Source organism: Megalops cyprinoides, chromosome 17 (genome assembly GCF_013368585.1).
Source record: "Megalops cyprinoides isolate fMegCyp1 chromosome 17, fMegCyp1.pri, whole genome shotgun sequence".
Classification (NCBI taxonomy): Eukaryota; Metazoa; Chordata; class Actinopteri; order Elopiformes; family Megalopidae; genus Megalops; species Megalops cyprinoides.
Window position 1 is genome coordinate 12,304,981 of NC_050599.1, and position 24,578 is coordinate 12,329,558.

At 41.2% G+C, this 24,578-nt stretch overlaps 2 protein-coding genes across 2 annotated transcripts; both read left to right on the forward strand.

The window, feature by feature from the left end:
• The first annotated feature begins 453 nt into the window (after nucleotides 1–453).
• Nucleotides 454–16,565, forward strand: ak9 (adenylate kinase 9). Its single transcript, XM_036550247.1, has 34 exons — nucleotides 454–546; nucleotides 1,107–1,170; nucleotides 1,266–1,318; nucleotides 1,566–1,662; nucleotides 1,785–1,897; nucleotides 2,145–2,330; nucleotides 2,906–3,028; nucleotides 3,124–3,198; nucleotides 3,357–3,458; nucleotides 3,757–3,896; nucleotides 4,257–4,573; nucleotides 5,383–5,513; nucleotides 5,883–6,027; nucleotides 6,315–6,429; nucleotides 6,856–6,932; nucleotides 7,890–8,087; nucleotides 8,314–8,441; nucleotides 8,560–8,766; nucleotides 9,116–9,400; nucleotides 9,652–9,770; nucleotides 9,939–10,158; nucleotides 10,279–10,347; nucleotides 10,767–10,985; nucleotides 11,251–11,469; nucleotides 11,818–12,031; nucleotides 12,216–12,417; nucleotides 13,173–13,319; nucleotides 13,598–13,815; nucleotides 14,007–14,203; nucleotides 14,482–14,651; nucleotides 14,975–15,073; nucleotides 15,157–15,259; nucleotides 16,137–16,251; nucleotides 16,363–16,565. Exons 1-34 carry the CDS (start codon nucleotides 454–456, stop codon nucleotides 16,563–16,565), a joined length of 5,163 nt encoding a protein of 1,720 aa, XP_036406140.1.
• A 2,037-nt stretch (nucleotides 16,566–18,602) lies between these two features.
• ppil6 (peptidylprolyl isomerase (cyclophilin)-like 6) lies at nucleotides 18,603–23,056 on the forward strand. Its single transcript, XM_036550645.1, has 8 exons — nucleotides 18,603–18,689; nucleotides 19,065–19,160; nucleotides 19,444–19,632; nucleotides 19,989–20,051; nucleotides 20,145–20,292; nucleotides 21,251–21,310; nucleotides 22,570–22,705; nucleotides 22,945–23,056. The coding sequence occupies exons 1-8, from the start codon at nucleotides 18,612–18,614 to the stop codon at nucleotides 23,054–23,056; spliced, it is 882 nt and encodes a 293-aa protein (XP_036406538.1). The 5' UTR covers nucleotides 18,603–18,611.
• The last annotated feature ends 1,522 nt before the right edge of the window (nucleotides 23,057–24,578 follow it).

Consider the following 24,578-nt stretch of genomic DNA (forward strand, 5'->3'; position numbering starts at 1 on the left):
GCCGTAAAGGCCAAACAGAACGAGCAACTCGACGGCGACGGGAGATTAGTTTGTATGAAGTATCGCTATGGTTACCGCTCAACACGCTGAGTCGAAAAGAGTAAAGCACTTAGCCGACTAGCTACAATAGCTTTCTGTTTAAATAAATGGTAAGCGAACCTAACAGATTCACTGGTATACTGGTTTTATTTTGAATCTAGTGAACAATCCTATATGTTTTGCTTGCCTCAGGCCATCAAAGCGCATAAAGGAGGAAAGACATATTTTGAGCACTGACAATGACTAGGTATTTAGCTAGACTTGTTAACGTTATCTACTGTAGTTGACTAATTAACTAGCTAAGAACTAATAACTAACAAGCTGGTTTCACTCGTGTCTTTTTATGAAGTCTTGTCTGTCTGTCTTTCATTTTAGGAAAAAATGTGCTCCGTTGTACCTGAAGGAAACTCGGATATGATCTCTCTTGCTGACAACCTCATTGAGGATGAGGCAGAGAGAGAGCGTCTTCTTGAAAAACCAGCTTGTTTCATCATTATTGGAAAGCCAGTAAGTTGTCAATATCATTTGTGCTTTTTTTTCTCTTTTTATCTGGGTAACTGGAGAAATAAGTCATCCACAAATCAAGAAATTGGCTTCCATCAACTTGACACATACAACCCTTTGAGTGGGTATTGACTTAAATTTTCCCCATGTTTGGAGCCAGATGTCAGGAGTTTATTGTGGACACATTCTGGGGAATTAATTCTGTTATGGAGCGTTTTATTACGTAGGCTGTTTTTTTCCTGCGTGCATGACAGACCAAGAGAGAGATCCACCTATGTGTTTACCTTAGATGGCTGTGTTAAAAATGATCTCAACTTTTAAACATAAAGCTTACTTGGTTCTCAACAGTCACCAAGGTCATTATAAGGATATAAGAACCTTTCCTACTATATAATATTTTATATTATGGGTGTATAATATATAGGCCTACACCCTATCAAGCCATTTCGTTTTGTGTAAAGTGGGCAAATTTACATGCTTTACTTTGCCTCAGAGAATATAGTTGATTTTGTTTCAAAGGAAATGCTATGAGTTAAATACTGCTTACTGTCTTTTTCACAAAGGGACTGGGAAAATCAACACTTGCCAAAAAAATATCCCAGTCTTGGAAGTGTATACTTATTGATGGTAAGTATCCTATTGATACCATTGTTTGTTATTCACCGCATGAATGTATTAGACATTGCCTATGTATTTTACCTGTCTTTATAAATTATTTTCAGATACAGAACTCCTCAGTTATCACATTTCAAATCAAACAGAGGAAGGATTAAAGGTTAGTAACATTAACACATACATGTTTGATGCTGTGGTAAGCGTGCTGAAGGATTCAGTTTGGTTCTGTGTTGAATATTAGCAAAATAGAATCAATAAATAGTGAGCCCATGCAAAAAGCAAAATTGTAACTGTAACTGCCTTTTAATGTTAAATAAGTAAATTGAACAACCTTGACATTGTCGTGATCTAATTTTGCTGTAAGTATTTGTGTGTTTCATGCACTGCATACTTGTTCTGTGTTCTAGATTTTAGAGATTCTTAATGAGGGGAAGAGTCTTCCTGAGGAAATGGTTTTCAGATTGATTCTTAATAAGCTCCAGTCACCTGAGGTGGAACATTACGGTATTCAAATCTTTGTTTCACAGTATTTTCAATCACTTCTGAAAATCATTCAAAAATGCTGCTCATGAATTTGAGCAGAAAGTTTGCCACTGTTTTGCAATAACAGGAATATTGCTTCTTAGGATATGTTCTGAGCTGCCTTCCCTCACTGTCGGAGGACTACCTGAAGATATCGGAACAGATAGAGCTTATAAAAAAACTAGCACTGTCACCAGATTTCATCATAAATATTAAGGTGCATCTCCCCTCTCATGCCTTTCACTATTGTTCTCCTGTGTATCACCATTTTTCTTAATGTTTCATTTGGTTGCAAATCCTTTTGCTAACATACTGCATGAAAGTAGCACACATAATGATATGGTCCATTACATATGAGAAATCACCTGCTAAGTGTTTTATGATAGGAAGACCGAAGTGAGCTGTGGTACTTCCTTGTGTTGGATCAGTGTTGTGATGGCCCATGATTCCCATGCTGCCTTTAGTGTGCTGACCGAGACCTGGTGCAACGGCTCAGTGGCCAGCGGCAGCATCCTGAGACAGGCCGGGTCTTCCAGAAGGAAGAGTGGGACCCCATCAAAAAGGGCACACAAAAGAAAAGGAGCTATGGAGAGGAGGATGAGGAGGAGGAAGAAGAGGAAGAAGAGCCGATAGAGGAGGCAGAAGAGGAGGTGATCCTATAGAGTCTTGGAATGTGTTGTCGCCCTGAATCAGCAATAGTCATTTGTTTCACTGTGTATTTATATATTTTAAGGACCCTTTCCTTGCTTTGGAGCCATAAGATCACTGTCTGTGATTAAAAATTGACAGGAATCTTAATAATCTGTTCACCTTTGGATAAAAGTGAAAAACAAAAAACACAAAAATTCCTACTAAAAACACAGAAAGAGATTACTGCTTAGAGCATATGGTTTAAAACAAACAGGGTTCGAATCACATAGTTGCAGAGTCATTTTAACCTGTTAGTTCATCTTAGTTAAAACAGATGGACCCCGTTCAGTTAAACAAAAAGACAAGTCTATTGTTATCTGTTGGTAGGGCAGAGCTCATATCTATATAGTACTGAAGATTTTTGTGGTTTGCTGCAGATGAAATAGACACCATTTTGTTGTAGGTACAAATAGTGTCTTGTTGGTCTCATTCAGTGGTCTTGGATTTTATTCAAAATGCTGTGTGACACTTCAAATTCTTATTTTTAGACTTGCTTAAAGGCAATGTATTAATGTATTTTATTTAATTATTATAGATTGAAGACAAAGAACTTCAGAGTGAACTGATCTCACAACTTGTCCGATTGCCAGAAAACATCCCAGAAAATGCTCATAAAAGGATTCTTCTGTACAAAGACACCATGCTCAGGCTTTTAGAGGTAAGGCATTAAGAACAGGTAAAATTATGTCTTTAATGTAAATGGATTTTGTGATTACTGTTATTTAGCTGTAACCTTTTTTTGTTGGTCTCCAGGATTATATGGTGGGCCATGATCCCCTCTGTGTTTTCGAGCTGGACGGAAACAGCGACCCTGGAGAGCTTTTTGTGGTGAGACTTGGGTCCTGGCATCAGACCCTATATTTTACAGCAATGCATTTGATAGATCACCTACCCTATGTTTTCAATGAAACCATTTGCTAGCCATTAACCAGCCCTCGTTTAACGGTTCCCTCCACAACGGTGACCACACTGTGTCCACGGGGCAGTCGGTGATGTCCCGTTTGGAGTCCATGGCGATAAGGAGAGCTGCGGTGCCCATCCGACTGATGCAGACGGAGGAGGAGGAGGCCTCAGATGAGATGGACACCGTGAGCAGCTTTGATGTGTTCAGTTACTCCACAGTTTATGAAACTACAGACGATGTTACCACTTCCAGACGTATTAGAGAATATAGGATAATCTGACAAGCAAAGACAACACACTATACATATATGCAATGTACACAGCATAGCTTTCAGTAACTGTACACTTTACTGGTAGTAATTTCATCGGCTAACAAGCATAATAATCTTTGAAATGTGAGGTACATTTGCAGTTTCAGATTGTGTTACAGCCCTGACTGGTTTAATCCATGATACATCTGTGTGTTCTCCTGCTAACCTGTAGGAGGAGCTGCTGCGCACTCTCTCTGGCAGTAAGACTGTGGCCCCCGGGTTTAGGTGGAGGCGGAGCCGCTGGGGGCATGCCTGTCCTGTAGCCCTCAAAGAAGGGAAGATCACCAAGGGGAAACAAGAGTTTTCTGTTGGGTTAAGTGCATTGTCTTTATGAGCAACCCTGCAGACACATGGTTTTGACGACTTTCTGTCAACTGGACAGCAGTGTAGCATAGTGGTAGGGAGAAAGGCTCATAACTGAAAGGTTTCTAGTTCAGTGCCCTGTGGGGCACTGCTGATGTACCCTTGGGAAAGATACTTAACCCAGAATTGCCTCAGTATATATTCAGCTGTATAAATGGATAACATAACTGTAACCTATGTAAGTTGCTCTGGGTAAGAACATCTGCTAAATGACAATAACATAATAATGTAAAGTAACTTGAAACAAAAGTACCAACATTTTTGTTAATGATAGTGATAATTCACTGATTAAATGTCTGTCTCCTTTAGATTCCTGGATAAGATTTACATCCTGTCCTCCCAGGAAGCCCTGCAGAAGTTTCTGGTAAACCCACGCCGCTACCTCCTCCCTCCAATGCCGCGACCCCCGTGCAAAGTAGCCGTGGTGGGCCCCTCGCTGTCAGGGAAGACGACGCTTTGCCATTTAATCGCCAGTCACTACGGCTCTAAGGTGGTGGACATGGAGGCCCTGATGAAGCCAAGGATTGCCCAGGCCCAAGAGACAATGCTGGAGAAAGTTCGGGAGGAGGCAACGGCTGCCGCAATCGAAAAAGTCAAGATGCAGCTGGAATCCTCGAACAGAACAGGTGACCGAGGCTGCAGGTTGCCAGTGAAGAACACATGTAGGGTTTAGGATCAGCTCAGAAACATTTAATACCACAGTGCAAAATTGAAACATTTCACTGTAAATTTGTAATCTTGCAGAGAACGATTTGTCAAACATAGGCGAGAAAGGTGAGCCTGGCAGCAGTGCGTCTGATCAAGGCCTTACTGGAAAACAGGATGATTTGAGTGAGTCCACAGTCTGTTTCTCTGTATTCATCTGTGTTCATTTGTCTGAGGGCAAATTCTGAACACACGCTGAACACATGATTTTTTGCGAATTGTGTCCTATTTTCAACAGACGCAGCAGATGCAGGTGTACTGTCCTCCAGTGTGAAGAGTGAAGAAGGTGAGTAGTCTCTTAGAGAAAAGTAGCTGCTCCCACTTTATTTTCAAAGTCATAGCTATTTTGTTACTGTCATGTTGCAGTATACTGTCCTTGTGCTGGATACAATGGGGTTTATCCTCCAACAATGAGAGTCAGTATTAACAGTGACCCTGTACACAGAGGATGCACAGGAAGCTTATTTTCTCAGAATGAAGCCGTATCCATATGCGCCAGTCCAACTGTAGGGCCTACGTGAGGAACCTAGCATCATTCACAGACCACAAGATTAATTCACCCTCTAAATACACCTCCCTTCCCTTTGTCATTACTGGAGGCCTTAATTGGCCAATTTCTTGTAGGAAAGTATTACTCATCTCCACATTCAAAATGGTCAGAGTTGTCTAGTTCTATCTTGGCGTCTTTTAAATGGGTGTAGCGATGAAGTTAGCTCTGCTGTTGTTGCAGGGTTGGAGGTGACGTCCCAGCATCCCTTGGTGCAGTCTATGGTGAGGGATGCTCTGAAAGAGGCAGAGCTGACTGCCATCCCGCCTACCCCAGAGCTGTACGCAGAGGTGCTGGAGAAGCACATTAAAGAGGTATGCCCATACACATGCTCAGCTTACACCAAGATTCTCAATCATGGGAGACCAGATGGCAGTTAGACGTGTCAAAGCATGACAGACAATATATACATGGTGCAGAGATTCGGGAGCTCAAGGTTCAAAGAACTTTGTGGGGCGGCAGTGTAATATAGTGGTAAGGAGCAGGGCTCGTAACTGGAAGGTTTCTGGTTCGATTCCCAGCTGGGGCACTGCTGCTGTACCCTTGGACAAGGTACTTAGCCCACAATTGCCTCAGTAAATTTCCAGCTCTATAAATGGATGACATGTAAAATTTGTAAGTCGCTCTGGATAAGAGTGTCTACTAAAATGACATTAATGTAATGTAATAATGTATTATTCCAGATTGAATCCTCTGCAGCTGAAGATCAGACAAAACGAGGATGGGTGCTGGATGGCTTTCCAAAAAACTGGACTCAGCTGGCATCAGCACAGGAGGCCGAGCTCATGCCAGACATGATATTCTGCTTGAAGGACAGTGATGGAGAGGGTAGGTGGATTTCAGGTCCAATACACTTGGACAATGACGGTGATATCTTTGCAGTTGACAGCTTTTCAAGGACCCTGCATGTCATCGCCTACTGTTCTCTGTCTTATTGGGAACCTAGTTAGCCCAAAATACTTCAATATCTAATTGTTTTACGTATCTAGTATGACCATAATGTCTGGCGATGCTTCTGAAATGTTTTTGAAGTTTGTTCATGTGTAGTTCATAAGCTGCTGTCATCACTCTATTCCGCCAGTACTGTTACATTAATGGTCTAACATGTCCATTAGGAAAAACATTACTGATGCGGATCTACGAGTGCCACAAAGAAGAGGTTGACGCTGCAATCAGAAAAAGGATTAGAGAGGAGGAAAGACAGAAAGCGCTGGAGATGCAGGAGGCAATGTGAGTGAGACGGGGTGAGGGGGTGGAACATACCGCCCGGGATTCTGAGAAATTCACAGACCGAGCGGGTGCACCTTCGCCCCTTTGAGTCAGCTCCTTTCTGGGGGCAATTTATGTAATTGAAGATGCCCCGTGGCCTCACATCTGTGATATATTGATTGATTTTCATCACTACAGTAGGCCCAATTTGCAGAGGGGGGACCTGTTGAAGACTGTGTCCATGAATCGACTCCTCCATGCATGATGATTTTAAAGGAAAGAAGGATTTAGGAGCTATACTCGCAGACAAACAGAAAGACAGGGACAGACATATTCAGTACCCTCAGGGTTAGGTTGATAATAAGGTGTGGTGTGAATTTTAGCCCCATCCTTGTTACTATGTTTGAGAATGTTTTGCTTTGATTCTCTTTTTTGTGGATCCCACAGGCAGCACTTGCAGGGTTCTGAGTCTAAGGCTGCTGGAGGTCCCACCAAACTGGAGGCTGTGCCAGAGGAGACAGAAGGTATCACTGCAGTCCTGTAACTCAGTGGACTTAATCACACTGATAAAACTGGGTCACAACCTGTACCCCAGTCTTCACAAAGGGAGTGTGTGTAGCACAAGATATAATCAGATGAGAAGAAGTCCTATGTAGCCTACTCCTACGAATATATAGGGCATTGTATTAAAAAAATGTAAAGGTAGCTACCTGACCAGCCATGCAAATGATTAACTATGCCACTTCACAGTAGTGCATGGAGTCTCTTCATCCTGCTCAGACACAGTGATCTGCAATCCTGTCCTATATAAGCAGGCATGGGTGTAATTCATGCTTATAGACAGCAATGTATAGGTTTGAGGATCAAGCTAGATTTTTCATTCGCGTAGCTGTTTGTTCTTGGTTGTTTCTTCCTTTCTTCTTTCCCTCTGTGTGAAACTTTATCATGATTCTGGGAAGGTAACTCGTGTAAGGAGGCAGAATGGGGATCACACTGTATGCTGTGAAATGGAGAATTGTGTCGAGATGTCCTTCACAGGGGGATAGGGGTAGGCCAAAATTGATGGACTCCATTTACCTCTGACCCATTTTTTTATTGTGTAACTATGGAGAGTAATTTGTGAGTTCTGATCCTCCAGTAACCCGTTTGCTTCACTTACCTCCTCTGGTGTCCCAATTCACATGGATCATTAGGAACGCTTGGAAGCGTGTAACAAGTGTTCAAATTGGCCACTTACACCCCTTTTATCACAGACAGCTTAGCCAGGTCAGACAATGATGATGGCAATGGAGCTGAGTCAGCTGTCACTGGAATAAAAGATGAAGGTAAGGCAGTATGAATATTACTGTTTTAGAAATGCATATTGTATAGAAGATCTGTAAAACAAAGGAAGTTTGAAATATTCTGATATCTTGTAGTGTTTTGCCAAAATAAACTGTAAGAATATCATTGAAGTTCACATCCCATGCCTGGACTTGTAGGAGAAGTAACGTTGCCAACAGTGTGGGAGAATGGCTATCCGGATGGGCCAGAGATGAACGTCTTCAGACAGCAGGTGAAACAATTTTGGCTGGACTGGGAGAGCACGCAGTCCTCCATCACTGGAAGTTACAGCATAGTAGAAATATCAGGAAAAACACCAGAGGATCTTCTGAGCGAGGTTGTCTACCAGATGGAGAGTGAGTGGCTGCTAGATCAGATTAGACTTGATTAGTGTGTGTCTGTCCCAGTGTTTCTTTCTCTCTGTATGCGTGCATTTGTGTGTGTATATGTGTCTGTGTGTTTCTTTGTGTCTGTATGTGCCAATATGTCTGTGTGTTTGTATGTATCTGTGCATGTCAGTTTTGATTTTTGTCAGTTTTGACATGTGGCATAGAACGGCTTGCACTGACTGCCTGTTGGCAGGGCCTTTTAAGTATGCTGCCTGGGAGCTGACTGGAGCAGACCTGGATGAGGAAGAGGAGGATGCCCAGGCCATGACAGACTGGGAGAGGGCAGAGGAGATGGAGGATGAGGAGGAGCAAGAGTCGGAGGTGACACATGTCCACCTGCTATCTTTAACATGCAAGACATAGACATAGAGATTTATTAACACCTTTTTACATAAAGTGATTGCCCAATTCCTGCTCACTATATTTCTGCTGTTTGAAGGAAGAGACAGCCTCCTCCAAGAGGTTATTAGGAGCCTTTCAGCACTTTTGCCCAGTGATTCTGAAGGAGAGCGGCATCCTTATGCCGTGTACGGATGACTGCGCTGCAAAGTACCGAGAGAGGGCTTACTACCTTTCCAGCACAGAGGCCCGTGACAAATTTCTGCACAACCCAGAGGAGTATGTCTCCCACACCCAGCTCCTGAAGGTAAGAAAACACAGATCAAGTAAATATTACATACATGATGGATTTTAGTCATTTCGCTATAACATCTCAAAAAACTCAAAAAGCCACTCATGATAATCCTTGTTCCTAAACCAAGAAAGTCATGATGTATTAGTAGCAAGTTATATAATGTAGATGTCTTGGGGCTTTTTGCTTTAATTCATAGTATTGTGCCAAAATTAGTCAGTATTGACTAAAACGTTGAATCCAAAATGACTTACTGATTTGGAAATGCCAAAAAGAATGATTGCATAACTGGTCAAACTAATTGTATGAAATGACTCAATGTATATTCATGAATGGCTTTTTTCTCATATCCTTGATGCCCAAGGCTCCAGCTCTGAGGATATTGTTACTAGGCACTCGTGGTTCTGGGAAAACCACACACGGCCGATGGCTGGCCAATGAACTGGGCATTTTCCACATCCAGTTTCGTGAACGACTTCAGGAACTGATCATCAGTAAGACTCTGACGCAGATCCCATATGCTGATGATACGGAGCCTACAGAAGAGTTGTCTATGGAGACCCTGCTACAGGCTGAGGATGTGGTGCCCCCTACTGACTTGGAGACCTCAGACAGTGGCAAGAACAGCCCACAGGAAGCCACTGCAGAGGTGTAGAACACTGATCTCTAGCTATTTCCTGCCTCTATCACCATAAAAGTATGCAGGCATTATTACATATCTGTAGTCCAACATGCTTCTGCTTCATATTAATATTCATAAATGTGTCATTGTGTAAATTGTATACATATTGATACAGTGAAGATTTCCACTGAAGGTATGAGAATTATAAAAAAATGTGCTTGCACATGTTCTGTCATCTTTGTAATGATCCCTTGAACGATCTTTTCCGTGTTGGATAGGACACTGTGCTGACTCCCGAGGAGGAGGCGATCAAGTCATACCTGTCTAATGGCGAACCTCTGCCCCCAGAGGTTTTGGACATGGTCCTCCCTCAATGGTGGGAGGAGGAGCCTTACAGGTAATAGGAGATAGGTCTGTCATCCTTTCAGCTGCCAAAGAAAGACCCATTTACCCATTTATTTGTAACCCTGCCTTGCTTGCATAAGAAAGAAGGGTCCTGCCACATATTTCCCATGACTGAAGCTGTGCAGTGTAGCTGATGAGCTTGGCTTGCTTTCCCCCGCAGGTCCACAGGTTTCATCCTGGAGGGGTTTCCCCAGAACCAGGAGGAGGTGCAGTACCTGGTGCAGCGCTGCCTCTTCCCGGACGCGGCGCTGGTCATGTCTGTGGAGGTGACGGACGTGCTGAAGCGTCAGCTGCCCCCGAGGCTGGAGCGCTGGAGAGAGAGGAGGGACCGGAGGCTGGAGCTCCAGAGGAAAGTGCGGGAGATCAAGCGTAAGATCAGGGTGAGCATGGAGCCATGGCAGGGCCAGGCATTGCGAGGCCCAGGCAAAATCAACATCTGTAAAACACTTGAACACCACCAATTATCAAACAGCTGAGAATTGCCCCTTGTTTGAACGTAGGAGGAAGCGATTGCCAAAAGAAGAGCTGAACTTTGGGCTGAACATACTGGTAAACAACTGCCAGCAAAGGTAAGGGATATTTGTTTTAAAAGCAAATTTCCCCATTATGTCAAAATCAGAATCAGAATCAGAATTGGACTTTATTTGCCAAGCGTGCTTTTACAAATACAAGGAATTTGACTACAGTTCCAATGTCTCTCATAGTGCTTGCACACAATGTCAAAGTGACAACAAATACCATGCAACAGTAGTATTACAACAAACAACAACAGTAGTCCAGGATACATACATGGAATAAGTAGGGAATGATGTGTAATGTAATGTATGTAATGTAAAGTTAGTCAAGTTGAGATTCCTAATCATTATTATTTGCATTATTAAAGCTGAACTGTAAACTGGTTTTGATCAGCGCTGGATCACAGCCTTTCTTCTGTTTTTGTTTGTGGTTTACCGATGGTAACTCGTCCTTTGCTGTGAATGTCGCGCAGGAGGAGCAGGAAGAAGAAGATGATGAAGAGGACGATGAGACTAACAGGGAGATGGAGGAGATAGAAGATGAGATCGAGGCCCTCCTGCTGGAGGAGTTTCCCCCAGAGGAAGAGGAGGAGGGGGAGGACGAAGAAACAGAGGCTGCCGCAGAGGAGCGTCTAGAGATGGAGATAGAGGAGAGATTCGAGAATGATGACAACAACCTCCAGAGGACGATGGTACAGGGCACTGAACAAGCTCATCCACTTGCTTTAATAGTGCACTTTGGTGTTCGTTACATGTGAACAACAATTTATGGAGAAAGTCTGTTTTGACAAACATTTGAAAAGGCTGTTTTTCAAGACACCCAGTTGGGCACAGAAAGACAAGAGTAAAAACAATCATGGACGGTATACAGTAGACATACTGTATCATCTTTTAAGCTAAATCTGGTGGACTAAATCATATTATGGATGTGATATTAGCTCTTGTTTCTTCTTTTAGGACCTCTTAGCGGACCATCAGATTCCCAGGATCTCAGTCAGTGCTGGGCGAAAGCCCCATGTCGTCAGCTATCAGATGCGTCAGAAACTGAGGGCCCTAGTGGATGACAGAGAGGCTCTCTTTGAGAAGTGTCAGCCACTGAGTGCCAGCCTCGCACGCAAGCTTCTACATCTCAACTACAAATACCACAGTGCCTTTGGGTGCTGGGACCCTGTTAGGGTGAGGATTTTAGTGTCCGTTTTCACTGTCTTCATATCTGCCCTCTCTCATTGAATACATCACTGCCCTGGATGTGGGGAAATATGATTGGACAGCCTTCTGTGTTGGCTCCTTTCCCTCAGCTGTACCTGTTTATTTATGGTTTCTCATATTCCATTCATAAGGCACAATTTCAGTTAGTTGCTTGATGGATTAAATGATGGTCCAGGTTGGTCTGTTTTTTTCTCACATCTACTGTATGCTTGTTTAAATTGCCTTGAGGTTGGCTTAACTAGGATTCCTGTCAGATCTGGCATCTTCTGTCTATACTTCACGTGTGGTAACTGAAGACTTCTTTCATCTTTGCAGTACAGTGAAGGAGACCTGATTCAGCCAGTCCAGGGTCCCCTGATCCCCACCTTTCCTGTGCTCTTCCACCAGTTCATATATTTCTTTTTGTCCAAAGAGACTCGCAACAAATTTATGCTCAACCCCATAAAATATCTACGGCAGCCCAAACCCAAACCGTCCCTTCCGATCAAAATTGCAGTCATTGGTCCACCTAAATCTGGAAAAACCACAGGTAGAGCATATGTGAAATTTATTCTGAATATGTGAAATTGATTTTCAACTTGGCATCGTGTGACCAGACTTTACAGATAACTGTAAAAGTAGATTTGTACATTTCTTTTCCCCTGGTGTATGGACATCTTTAGAAGTGAAACATTTCTTTTGCTCTTTCCATTTTATGCTGTTTTTCTGTCCAGTTGCCAAGAGGTTTGCCAGTGAATATGGCCTCCAACGGCTCTCAATTGGAGAGGCCATGAGGTCAGTGTTGACCAGTCAGACACAGACTGAGTTGGCCACTCAGATGCTGAAACATCTGTCTCAAGGCTTGACTGTCCCAGACGAACTTGCTGTGCATTGCTTGGATGTAGCCTTGATGAACCCTGTCTGCAGCACTAGAGGGTAAGAGTTTATCCAGTCCTCCCATTTGAAGGCATTCTTCACTTTCTTATGCAATGGTGTTTATTGAGTGGTCCATTTTTAGCTTATGACTTTACTTGGAGGAGCCATCTGGGCCTTTCAGTTCCATAAATAATCCGTATGCTTTGGCTCTGTATCGCTCCAACTAGGACACTAGGACTGTTCCAACAAGCATGAGAAAGTGACCTCACAGTTATTATTTATCACATAATATTTCTAATTGCAGCCTGCTGCACATTGTATGGTATCTGGTACCAATAATCTGTATGCTTTGGCTTTGTAGCGATCCAAGTAGGACACTAGGACTGTTCCAACAAACATGAGAAAATGACCTCACAGTTATTATTTATCACATAATATTTCTAATCGGAGCATGCAGCACATTGTATGGTTTCTGGACTAAGGCAATAAGTATCTGCAGATTAACCCAAGAATTAGTGTTCAGTTGGATGTGCTAAGCATACACCATTTCCGCAGTCTTTAAGGATGATTTAAAATAGCTTGGTAATTCCAACCAAATATTTTTTGGTTCTGCATTAACCTTAGATGCCTTTTAACTTTTGTCATTGACCTCAGCTGTCCTCTAGGGGGGAGTAAAAGATGAAAGGATGAAGAGGACGGAAGCATATATGAGCTTTAAGTCAGAATATCACAAAGCCTTGATGCCTTGGCCACACTGTCTTAACCTAGACTGTGATGGTCTTACTATGTGTTCGATATGGTGTGTCTCTTCGCAGATTCATCCTCGATGGTTACCCCATGACAAAGAAGCAAGCAGACCTAATGGAAACTCACGGTATTATACCAGTGAGGGTGATTGAGCTGCAACTGGACACAGTGGAAGTTCTAAAGAGGGGGCTTGCAGATAAAATGAAGCTTTCCAGGTGAGAATTATATTCACCTGTCTACTGTCTTATCATCTTTCTGCACCATGTAAGCAAACCATGTGTTCAACAGGTGGATGAAACAATCAGTGTTTTCCCTAAAGCATCAAACCATGCCAGTTTGACTAATTTTTTAAAGTTTCAGCTGCATGTCAACTTGTTTAGGGCAGCCCATAGTTTTATCAGTCGATACTGGGTGAAATGCGTTCCATTTTCTGTGTATAATCAACAAATGGTGTGTGAGTGAATGACACCCATAGTCTGTGTTTCACGTACAGACCCTACCCACTGCATGACAGTCCCCAAATTCTCAACATCCGTAACTCTAATTACAAGCGGGAGGTGGTGGATGTGAGAGAGCACTATCAGGAGCTGTACCAGAACTGGGTCTCAGTAGATGGACTTAGGAGCAAGTGGTGGGTGTGGAGTAAAGTTCTAGAGGAGACCAGAACAAGTATGAGACACGTTGAGACTTACCTGGAAAGGATAAGGTCAGGTAAGACGTACCCGGGGCCTACCATTTATTAATGTTCATCTTCATTTCACTAAGAATCATGTTATTATGAGAAATATACCTTCACTTTAGCTCATCCGGGCATGTGTTTTTTGTTCAGGAAGGGGAGAATTTGCACACTCTGCATCTCACACTATGGTGCTTTTTGTCTCATCTTCTTCTCATCTGTTCAGGGCAGGCAGCCAGCATTGACCGGCTGTGTATCACTCCTAAAGAACTTCAGTCCAGACTGGGAGAGTTTGGCCAGTACTGCCCGGTCAGCTTGGCCCTCCACCACCAGCTGGTGGACTGTTCTCACACACTGTCCCTGGAGCTTGCGGCGGAGTTCCGGGGGCGCTACTACAAAATGGCATCCAAGGAGTCCTTAGAGGTACATCCCGATTTAGAGCCTTTCAGCAATGGACCCGGTGGTGTCAGTGTTTTTACAGGCTTTTGTTTTCTGAGTTACCTAACCATCTGACTAAACAAACCATTGCCTTGATCACCTTAGCTTCCTTCCTCCAGTTCTGAGAGTGTTTAAAAAAAGCTGGAAATGGTGGCCGTCCTGGTCCAGAGTGTGTTACTCCTGCTTGACACTAAAGGCAGACACAAACCTACATTTCCATTAATGATTACTATAATGTCATAATGTTCTTTTTCTCCTAAAAGAAATTCCTGGAGAGCCCGGAGCAGTATGTGCCCCCGGGCTGCCCCCATCCTCTCCCCCCCCCTCACATGCTGCCAAAAAAGCTGACTGCTCCACAGGTGAAGGCCAGGTTCCCCCAGCAGGTTGAAATGAAGGGGTACTGCCCAGTCACCTTCCTGGATGGACAGCAAAGGTACAACTGTGGGCACACTGTAATGCATGGCAACGGTGAAAAATAGTAAGATATTCCCTGAGATATTGTGAATTATTTATATGATAAGAGCAACAGCCCTTGTTGTAACCCACTTAGCTTCTTATCATTATCCACATATCTTGACCAACAGATGAGTAAGATGGTCATCAGTGATCCCTTGCGTAATGCATAATGCATTTTTTACGCAATAAATGTGATTTCTTTGAATGGCTCGGGCCTTCCGAGTAATGAGAAGTAGTAGAAAGCTGAACTGAACAAGCACACTATGCGGTTAAACTTTTGAACGGTGTGATTGTTCTTAGATATGAAGCTCTTGTGCGTGGAAACTCGGAGTATGCTGCTGAATACAGGGAGAGGATCTACATTTTTGAGGATGAGGAAAAGCAGCAGAAGTTCTTGAGGTAACGTTTGTGAACCTGGCCCAATGTAGCAGCAAATACCTTGGAGTGCTGATCTGAGCTTAGCTTTGTATGTGCATCAATAGGTCACCTGAGACTTACTGGAACCAGAAGCTCCCACATAAACTCCCACCAATGAAGGAACCTGTGCTGCTCACCTCACTGCCAATGCTGGGGTACATGGAGCAGGTGAGATTCTGTTGCTAGGGCTCATATGACAACAGATAATTACATAAATGTGGATGGAAGCTTTCCCCCATGGCATCTAAATTGTATTACAGATATTAGTACAGATGTCAGGGATCACAGTTAAGCAGAGCATTTATTGCAGCAGAGCTGTCATTACCAGGGTAATCACTTCAAAAGTATCTCAACAGAGCTGGGACTAGTGGTGGTACATTTTTGATAATAATAATTATACTCAATATGTTCCATAAATTAAATAAAATAGGTTGGCGTGGATATGAGTGAGGGTGTGCATGGGTGTGTGTGCTTGCTCACAGAAAAAGCTCTCCCTGTTAAAAAGCAACCACCTGAGAGAAGCACACCCATTTTGCTTCAGAACTCCCACACATTAGTTGACACGAAGAGGCCAGGAAATCTTCTTCTTCCACATTCCTGTGTTCTTAAGCTGTCCATGATGTCAATGCCATTATAAGAAAGAATGGGTATTGTTCTCTGAAGAAAATCCATTTTGGAACTAAAACCTTCCTGAACTGGATGTTCCTCTAATCGTTTAGCTTCTGTAGGTGATAATAGACAGAACGAAGGTACTGCATTCTTAATTTGCTCTTGATTCAGACCTCATCTGTTTTTCTGCCTTTTTTCAATAAGTCGATTCGAAATTCTGTCGTTTACAGTGTCTGTGTTTACGGTTTTCTTATGTCGTCTATGCTTTATTACTGTGGGGTCTAATAAATTCTGCTGAAAAACAGAAATGATTTCATTTTTACTATTAACATAATGCTGAGGCCATATCAGTCCCACATATATAGTTACATACATTATCATGCTGTTACCGTGAAAGGCTGTTCCTTTTCAATTATGTTTTTGTGCCTTTTAACAGGGAGTGGCAAGAGAAGTAATAAAAGCTATGACAGCAGTTGGATGTTTGAAACCGAAATTTCCATACCTCAATGTCAAGACATCTGGTCTTCTTTACCTTGCTTATCATTTGAAGGGTATGTGAACAGCTTTTATGTTGGTGAACGCAGGGGAAAGGCCTGCTTTTATTTTACAGCTCAGGTTTTGAATCTAAATAAATAAATAATAATCCAATTTCGTTCCTTTAGCATTTAATCCCAGAAACCCTGACTACGTTCGCAAGAAGTACAAGAAGAAACTGGACAGCTTTGTGGAAAGCTGTGAACTTATAGCTTACCTGGGATCAACCATGACGCAGAAATTCAAGGAACCTGAAGAGAAGCCCATTGACTTTGATCAAAAACTTCACAGGTTCCTGGCATTGAAAGGCACAGGGGCTCAGTCTGTATAGCATGATGAGGTTCATTATTCTCTCCCTTTCTTAACTGATATATTGGTATATTAACTGATATGCTGTCTTTATTATCTCTTATTATATCTTTATTGCTTTATTGGAAAATTGTTTTCTAGACACGTTTAATGTTTTTATATTATCAGTCTTTCACTTTTATGTAATTTCTTTCTAGATTAATCATTTTAAAAGCTAAACAAACTTTTAAAGATTGCGTTCACACTCATACACACAGGCAATGTATAGGTGTTCAAACATACATCATGTTCTGAGACATTTCAAGATCATGACGTACATCCTCTTGTCATTAAATCACTAGATATTCATCTAGTGATTCTGCATATGTACAAATAAAAGGAAAAACGTATTGCAAATGACTGCTGCTTTAAATGTGTTATACAATCTCATTCAATTCCATCCCCTCCCATGCCCTTACCAGACATTTCAAATATATTTATTTGTATTTACTTTCAGCGATTTGAAACACTTTGTATTTCTTTGTCCTTTGGGTTTGTGAGTATGGGGCACTAAAGCCCTGAACTACCATCTGCTGGATGTACTGGGCGCTAAACCCCCGGAATTATCATCAGCTGTACAAAGCAGTACCCTGACAGTGTTGCATTATGGGTACAGATCAGCCATTCTGACTCTGACCCACTGACCTCTGCACTGGTTACAATAACAATTGAGGATCTTACTCTGTGGTAATTTTCCCTATTTGCTAGAAGGTATTGGCCATATTGGCCTCCTCATCCTCATTGACCTGCTCTGTGGTTCTTCCTTCTCATTTGGCCTCCTCCCTCTTTTTCTCCTTCCCTATGGAGAAAACGTGAATGTTTCCTCAAACAGTTCTTATCGTCACACATTACCACATTGCCATAGAAGGGAGGAGTTCAATGCTCTGATTAAATATTTCCTAATCAGTCTTACACAACCCTAAACCTAGTAGTCACATTGGACAAAAGACTTTAGATAACCATGACGTACACATATTGTGTCCATCCTGGCTTTACGTAATGCAAGCAGAGCAGTTCTGTGAGTTCATCTATGAGCACTAATGGATTTCTGCCAAGTTCATACATTTCTGTATTGGGTGCTTTCTCCCTCTTTTGAAAGCTTCCATTATCAATTTATCAGAGCATACCTTAATGCATACAGAAGAAAGCCTACCCTCTCTTCTCCAACCCACCACACTTACTGAACCCTGCCCACCCCGTGTCCTTCTGAATGTGTTCAGCGATTAAGTCACAGTCCAGGACAACAGTCCACAGGAACCTCTTCGGCTGGCTCCACATAATGTTCTTCCCCATAGTTTTGACCGCACAGCACGGCACCTGCAGTGTTAATTTCACTTACAAAGCTTTGATCAAACTACAAAATGTACACTGTGTGTCAGATAGAGTACTGTCAGGCACTTAACCACATGACTGGTACATCAGAACAGCACAGCACAGTTGCATCTACGAGATGCAGGGCTTTCTGTCCTGTGCATTGGTCAGAGAGAGAAGTGTAAAGGGACATTCTGAACTGTAAGTGGACACTGATAATGTCAAAGAAAACATTTATTTAGTGTTGAAATGTAATGTTCCACCGTTAGTTTGCTCATTGAATTCATGATGAATCAACAGCAGGAACATAAGGTATGGGGACGTAGAACATTAACAATAAATATACAATAACAGTTATGTGGATGTAATGTTAATTTGATGTTAATTCCATATTTTTCTTCTTTGAACTGATGTTGCACCAACGGTCATAAACTTGTCAATATGACATTAAACAGTGTTAACAGTTGTGCGTAAATAATTCTGATTTGCTTCAAATAAGTTATTCTCAGTCATAACACGTTTTCACATCAACATGAAGCCAAAAATTAATTGGAGTGTTACATCTTGTAGCAATGCACAATCTTTGGTTTTGCTACGAGCTCTGCGCAGATCAGCGCCCCCAAAGCAACCCCTTGTTACCATAGAGACCACAAGTTTGTCGCATGGAACCGCAACATACAAGCCGCCAAACTGTAACATCAATGAGTACGAACATGCCATGGCCTCTAAAGTACAACTTGAGATAGTTGGTCTACTGAAAGCGCATAACTTTCAAATCGCCAAAGCAACGGCAGAGGTAACGAGCCAGCTAACGTTAAACTGGACATAATATTGTTTGTTTAACATAACGTCTAGCACTCTGGCTAGAAGAGTCTAGATAATCTAGTTGTCTAACCTCGATTATATAGACTAGTTAATGTAACGCACCGTTAACTAGGCCGACGCTCTCTGGTGATATATGAAAAGTTGTGGGGTTGTTATACTTTTTCCAGCTAGCGAGCAAGACCGTTAATTACTGAATTGGCAGGCTAGCCACCTAACTACCCAGCGTTAGTCCTTTGTAAAGGACTTGCTTGCTAACTATGTCGCTACGGCCACCTCTACAAGTACTGCTTAGGATACCGCTTATGGTAGCCAAGTAACTTAGTCAATCATTGCCTCTCGTCAACAGGGACTGAGACAGAAGTTCCCCTCATCGTTCTCAGATGTAAGCATTCGTCCATTACTGGAGTGTGACTGGCATGAATATTTAAGCAACAAGAAAAAGGTGGGCAGTGCCGACATCAGTAACGCTACACGAACATCACTGTTAAGCAAACCATCCTAGTCCATAACAGCTTGCTAATTAACTTTACCAATCGTTTGATGGCTATCAGCGAAATTGTTCCACTTCACTCTACATTAATACATGTTGCTAGCATATTATATTGAATATATTTATATATATTATATTTGGTAGAGTTACGACTACTTCGTTAGTGCGTTATGCGAAGGAAGTCGCAAGCAAGTGGCTAAAGCTGTTGGCACTGCATGGCAATGTTTTTCACCAGGAGCTGAAAGGTGCGGTGTGGGAATACGCCGGCCACCTGATGTGTTTTGTGAATTTTCGGCTTCTTGGAGACGAGAAAGACTTGTCAAGCTGGGCTCAGAAACACTGGGACTTCACCTTCTTTAGGCCACTTTCGCTGTACTTGGCTCTGACGGAAGACTACTACTCCAAACATCTTCGAAGTACAGGGGCAAGTACTCCTCTCCAGAAACGTTTCCCAAACAGCAAGTAATGCAAATTAGTGTAGTCCTCATTTCAGTGTTGCAGGTGAAATACTATCATTCAACACACAATCGTATAACAGATTTCAAGGTTCTTATTTTAGTTGGCCCCAGCAAACGTCAGTCATTTTTATTGAAAAATGTAGCGTTCACGTTGAACATTAAAAGGCTAAGGCACGAATAAATGGCAAACTGCTCATATTCTGTTCAATATTTGCATTTCAAAACCTGTTTGAATTTGGCATTTAGAACAGATGTTCAGAATCCTTGAAATGATTGTCAAAATAGGAAAATATCTACTGTTTCCTCTGTCGTCTTCATGCAGCACACATTTGTATTCATGGATATTGAAATCAAAGGAGAGCCGGTTGGAAGGTTACTGTTTGAGGTGAGGCCATAAAGATTTGTTTAAAAAAAAAAAAAAAAACAGAATGTCTGTAAATGTGACCATCAGAGAACTGACATTGGTTTTTGCATTTAGCTGTTTACAGATGTCTGTCCAAAAACATGCAAGAATTTCCAGGCACTCTGTACAGGAGAGACAAGTTTGTCCAAGAATGACATCACATTATCCTACAAGGGGTCTGTATTTCATCGAATGGTCTCCAATGGCTGGATTCAGGGTGGAGGTAAGCTGTTGAGAGGTCCATGTCTATTCATAATGCTGTTACAATACTTTAGTAAGTACCAGAGATCCCAAATTATGTAAATTAAAACATGCAAGATGTCCACATGCAGGAGGAAAAACAAAAAAACAATTCTATCAAGACAAAAATAAAGTGAAAGCATATCATCATTCAAAACTACATAGTTGTATCTTGAAGTCCGGCATTGTGCACAGCTGTTGGTCTAAAGAAATCCACAAGATGTAGTTTGTCAACCTTGTGTGAAAGTCCCTTTTCTTCTTTGGCCCTCAAGTGGGGGAATGAGCTCTCCACCAACAGTCAGAACAGTGGAGTTACTGTTCCTTTTCTGGCACAGACTGAAAGCCAATCTATTCAGACTATATCTTGGCTTCCCCAACTCTGACCCCTCTCCCTCCAAAGACTGTAGTAAAAGGTTGTAGCAAAACTTGAGCATAATATAAGCAAGGAATAAGCAAGGCAAAAGCCAGGTGGCAGTATAAAGCCTTGCTGCTGCCATAAGCTTTGTCGTCAAAACTTAACAGCGAATGAAACTTGCAGCGTTACAAGCTTGGTGGGTATAAATGCTGACAGTAGTCTATGTTAGTATACAATGTTTCCCACAACAGAGCTGTATTACAAGTATGGCACTGATGATTCAGTATTATAGAGCTACATGCCTAACTTGAATGAATTCACTTTTTGTACATCAGTCTGGGTAAGGGCATCTACCAAATGAATAAATGTAATGTGAATGAAAGAATACCAAAAATATAATGTATTATATAATAATTTTAGAGGTGATAAATGGCACAGCTGTTGTCAACATTAGTATTTTATCGCAAAAATGGCATCTTGTTTTGGGTTAAATGTAGATGATAAGATTTTATGTGTGAGACAAAGTGCTAATACTGGACTCTCATGCTAGCAGTTAAGCTTATCTTTGGGGGAACTCTTCTTGCAGATATTTCACCAGGAGCCAGAGGAAATGGTGGAGAGTCCATTTATGGGCCAACATTTGAAGGTACTGTGCTGTGTTGTGTTATGTATCACAGCTGGTTGTATTACATTTGCTTAACACATGTTCTTATCAATGTGACTAACACAGTTTACAATACTACAGTGATAGGAATGGCTTGGTGGACCATGATCTGCCCCTCCTCTATGTTTTCTTGAAGTTAATCTTAAAGCCCTGCCATATACCAACTTGACCTTTTTCTTCATTTTTGTTGGGGGAAGGGGAAGAGGAAAAAAGACAGTTGACTAAGTTTTCAGAGAGCTGAGTACATTTCCTCAAATACTGTTGTCAACATTACAGTGTTTTTTTTTAATCCCCATGAAAACTTTTATTTTAAGTTTCACTGGATATGATTGGATATTTATGTTATGGACACGAGTTTTTTTAAAACATATGAAACACAAATCAAGGGTCTAGGCATTAATAACAACTTGTAATGGCCACTGGCCTGGTGTATATTTGGCATAGCCAGTTACATATCCTATGCAAAACTTGAACTACAGATTACAGGGAACCACAAGGTTTTCAAGTAGTATCACTTACGATTTTGAGGTATGGTCAAGAATAATCTAGAAGCAATGTTTGACAGATATGGTCAGTACTAACTGAATTTGTTGAAAACTAATTCCATGAGAGAGAGGCATATTTTCTCAGAAACATGAATGCATGCAGGAACCTGTGAAGTAAGAATGTTATAGGTGGTGGTGGATGAGCAACAAATCGGCAAGGCAGAGAGCTTGCCTTTATTTGATAATTACTCTGAACCTTTGATTGTAAGATGATTGTGCATTCCATTGGCAGTAAAGATCACACATTAGCAGCTAATTCATTTTCTATCTGCTAATATCTAATTGCAGTGCTCAGCCTTTTAGCAGTGCTCATGAAAGAGTTTTAGTTTTATATAAAAAGTATTGGTTTTAGTGGAGTTAAATCAGTATCTGATCATTTTATCATCAGAATGAGTTGATGTAACCCAATATTCTATGAATGAAATTAAAATGATTTAATGTGAAGCACAAGTACCACATTACACACAGTTAGTCAAAAGGAATTGGCTGCTGATAGGTGAGCTTTGCTAAGGCTGGTAAGCTTATTAATCATGAAAAATGCAGGTTTGTTGTCATTGTGAAGTAAACTGCAGATATTTTTCAGATGAAAAATACCCTCTAAGGCTGCCAAACACTTGTACAGTCAGTGTACTTCATTGGTGATGATTCCTTTCGTGTATTCACATATGAATTCTGTGGTTTCATTTGTTCTACCAGATGAAAGCTTTGCAGTTTCTCATAGTAAGAGAGGTATCTTAGGGATGGCCAATCAAGGAGCTCACACCAATGGATCACAGTTCTACATCACTCTGCAGCCTGCACTCTGGATGGACAGGAAATATGTGGCCTTTGGGTGTGTATGTCCACAACACCAATCACCCTGCTGCTAAAAGGAGAATCCTATTTTGAATCTGTAAATGTGTTCATTTCTGTGAATTAGAAGCTGTAAGACCTATGGTTTACAGTTACCCTCCAAATATGTGAGATTTAAGTGTAATTTGAAGTCTATACTAAATAATTACCAACCTCTAGTGGGAATAATCAATAATGGAAAAATGCTAAATGGATATCATTTCTACCATGTCTTTCTAGACAAGTGGTTGAAGGCACAGAAGTCCTAAAGAAACTGGAGCTTGTACCCACCTACAATGAGAGACCTGAAGAGGAATGCAAAGTCATTGACTGTGGGGTATTTCTACCTTGACATCAAAATTATTGTTTTCTTTTTTTGGTACTGAAAATTTATGACATGAAACCAAAAAGCTACATTTACAGCATATATAATCCAGAACTTTATTTTTTATTTCCTTTGGGATGTGGTTTTAAATGAAACCACTTGTTAATAGTTTGCTAAAATTGATAACTTTGTCACAAGGAAAAAAGGATGATGAGGAAAAGGGAAAACTGCATGTATACTTGTATCTGTGTGTGTTATATTCATATATTATGTAATTATGACAACATATCTAAATGCAATTATGGAGATCTGAAATACAATTATGATTAGACACAAATATATATTGATATCTTGAGGCATACTTTCTACTAGTCAGAATGTCATTACCCTAGTCAAAATTCAGTTATAGATATCTTAAATTGGAATTCTGACTAGTCAAAATTAGGCAATTTATAGATGATTAAAAACATCAACATTTTGCATCCCCCAACTATTTAACCTTTTTATGAGCTTACATCACCTTATGAATGGTAAGTAGCCTACTGTTGTGAAATAGTGAGGCACATACTGTACTGATGTTCAGATATAATTTATAATAAAACTACAGTGGAGTTTAGTATCTTCCTGTAGAGAATTTTTGATCCCATCACACTGTATCATCAGCTGATGTATTCTTGAAAATATTGTTATAAAGAGAATTATTGTACACTGATGTGACCTAAAATGCCTGAAAGCGATAATCCTTTAAAAGCTTTGTTTACATAAACTGTATGTTGTTTCTCATTTCACAGAGCTCAGATTATGGGAACCAAAGATGATTAAGTTAATGCTGTACTATTTATGTTACAAATCTGGAGTAAAGGTTATGAATGGCCTCTTCCTGGATTTGTGAGCAAAATATTATATACAAAGAAATCAGTGGTGCAAAATCTGTTCACCTGAGACTGATAGTTACATAGTGGTGCAATGCACTGTGGGAATAATAGCAGGCAGCCACAATAAAAAAATGTGGACTTACAGGATCTACACATGAAAGTTTACAAAACATGGTTAACAGATGTCAGGTGTTTAAAATGCACCTTCTCTCTGGAACAGGAAATGCCCCTCTTTGTATTTCATTGCAATTGATTTTCCACAATTGTTCTGAACATCAACTGACAACACTGTTGTCCCAATACTGTAATCAGATTTCATTCAAATAAAACAAAGCACATGTTCTGGGTATACAATTACAAAATAACTGCATTGTCTTTATAGTGATTGGAAATGTCTGTGCAGACTGTACTAGTAAGTGAGAAGAAATACATCAGTCAGAAAGTTTAATTTCAGATCACTCCATTGCCAGGAAAGGGGCTATGAAATATATATATGACATGGCCTGGAAAAATGAATTGATAGTACTGCAGCATTAGTGGGTTGGTATGAGTGTGCAGTGAGGTTTTCTTAGTGATGAAACTGCGACTGAAAGCTCAGCTCTGCTTGGCTGTCATCCTTTATTTCCTTGCATCGTGACATTCATCTTTTTGTGTTAAACTAACATGCAGTAATA

Coding starts and splice junctions, on each gene's coding strand:
- ak9 (XM_036550247.1), top strand. CDS start 454: ATGATCTCTCTTGCTGACAACCTCATTGAGGATGAGGCAGAGAGAGAG. Junction 547..1,106: donor TCATCATTATTGGAAAGCCA/GTAAGTTGTCAA, acceptor TTTTTCACAAAG/GGACTGGGAAAATCAACACT. Junction 5,514..5,882: donor TGGAGAAGCACATTAAAGAG/GTATGCCCATAC, acceptor GTATTATTCCAG/ATTGAATCCTCTGCAGCTGA.
- ppil6 (XM_036550645.1), top strand. CDS start 18,612: ATGGCCTCTAAAGTACAACTTGAGATAGTTGGTCTACTGAAAGCGCAT. Junction 20,052..20,144: donor TTGGAAGGTTACTGTTTGAG/GTGAGGCCATAA, acceptor TTTTGCATTTAG/CTGTTTACAGATGTCTGTCC. Junction 20,293..21,250: donor TGGCTGGATTCAGGGTGGAG/GTAAGCTGTTGA, acceptor CTCTTCTTGCAG/ATATTTCACCAGGAGCCAGA.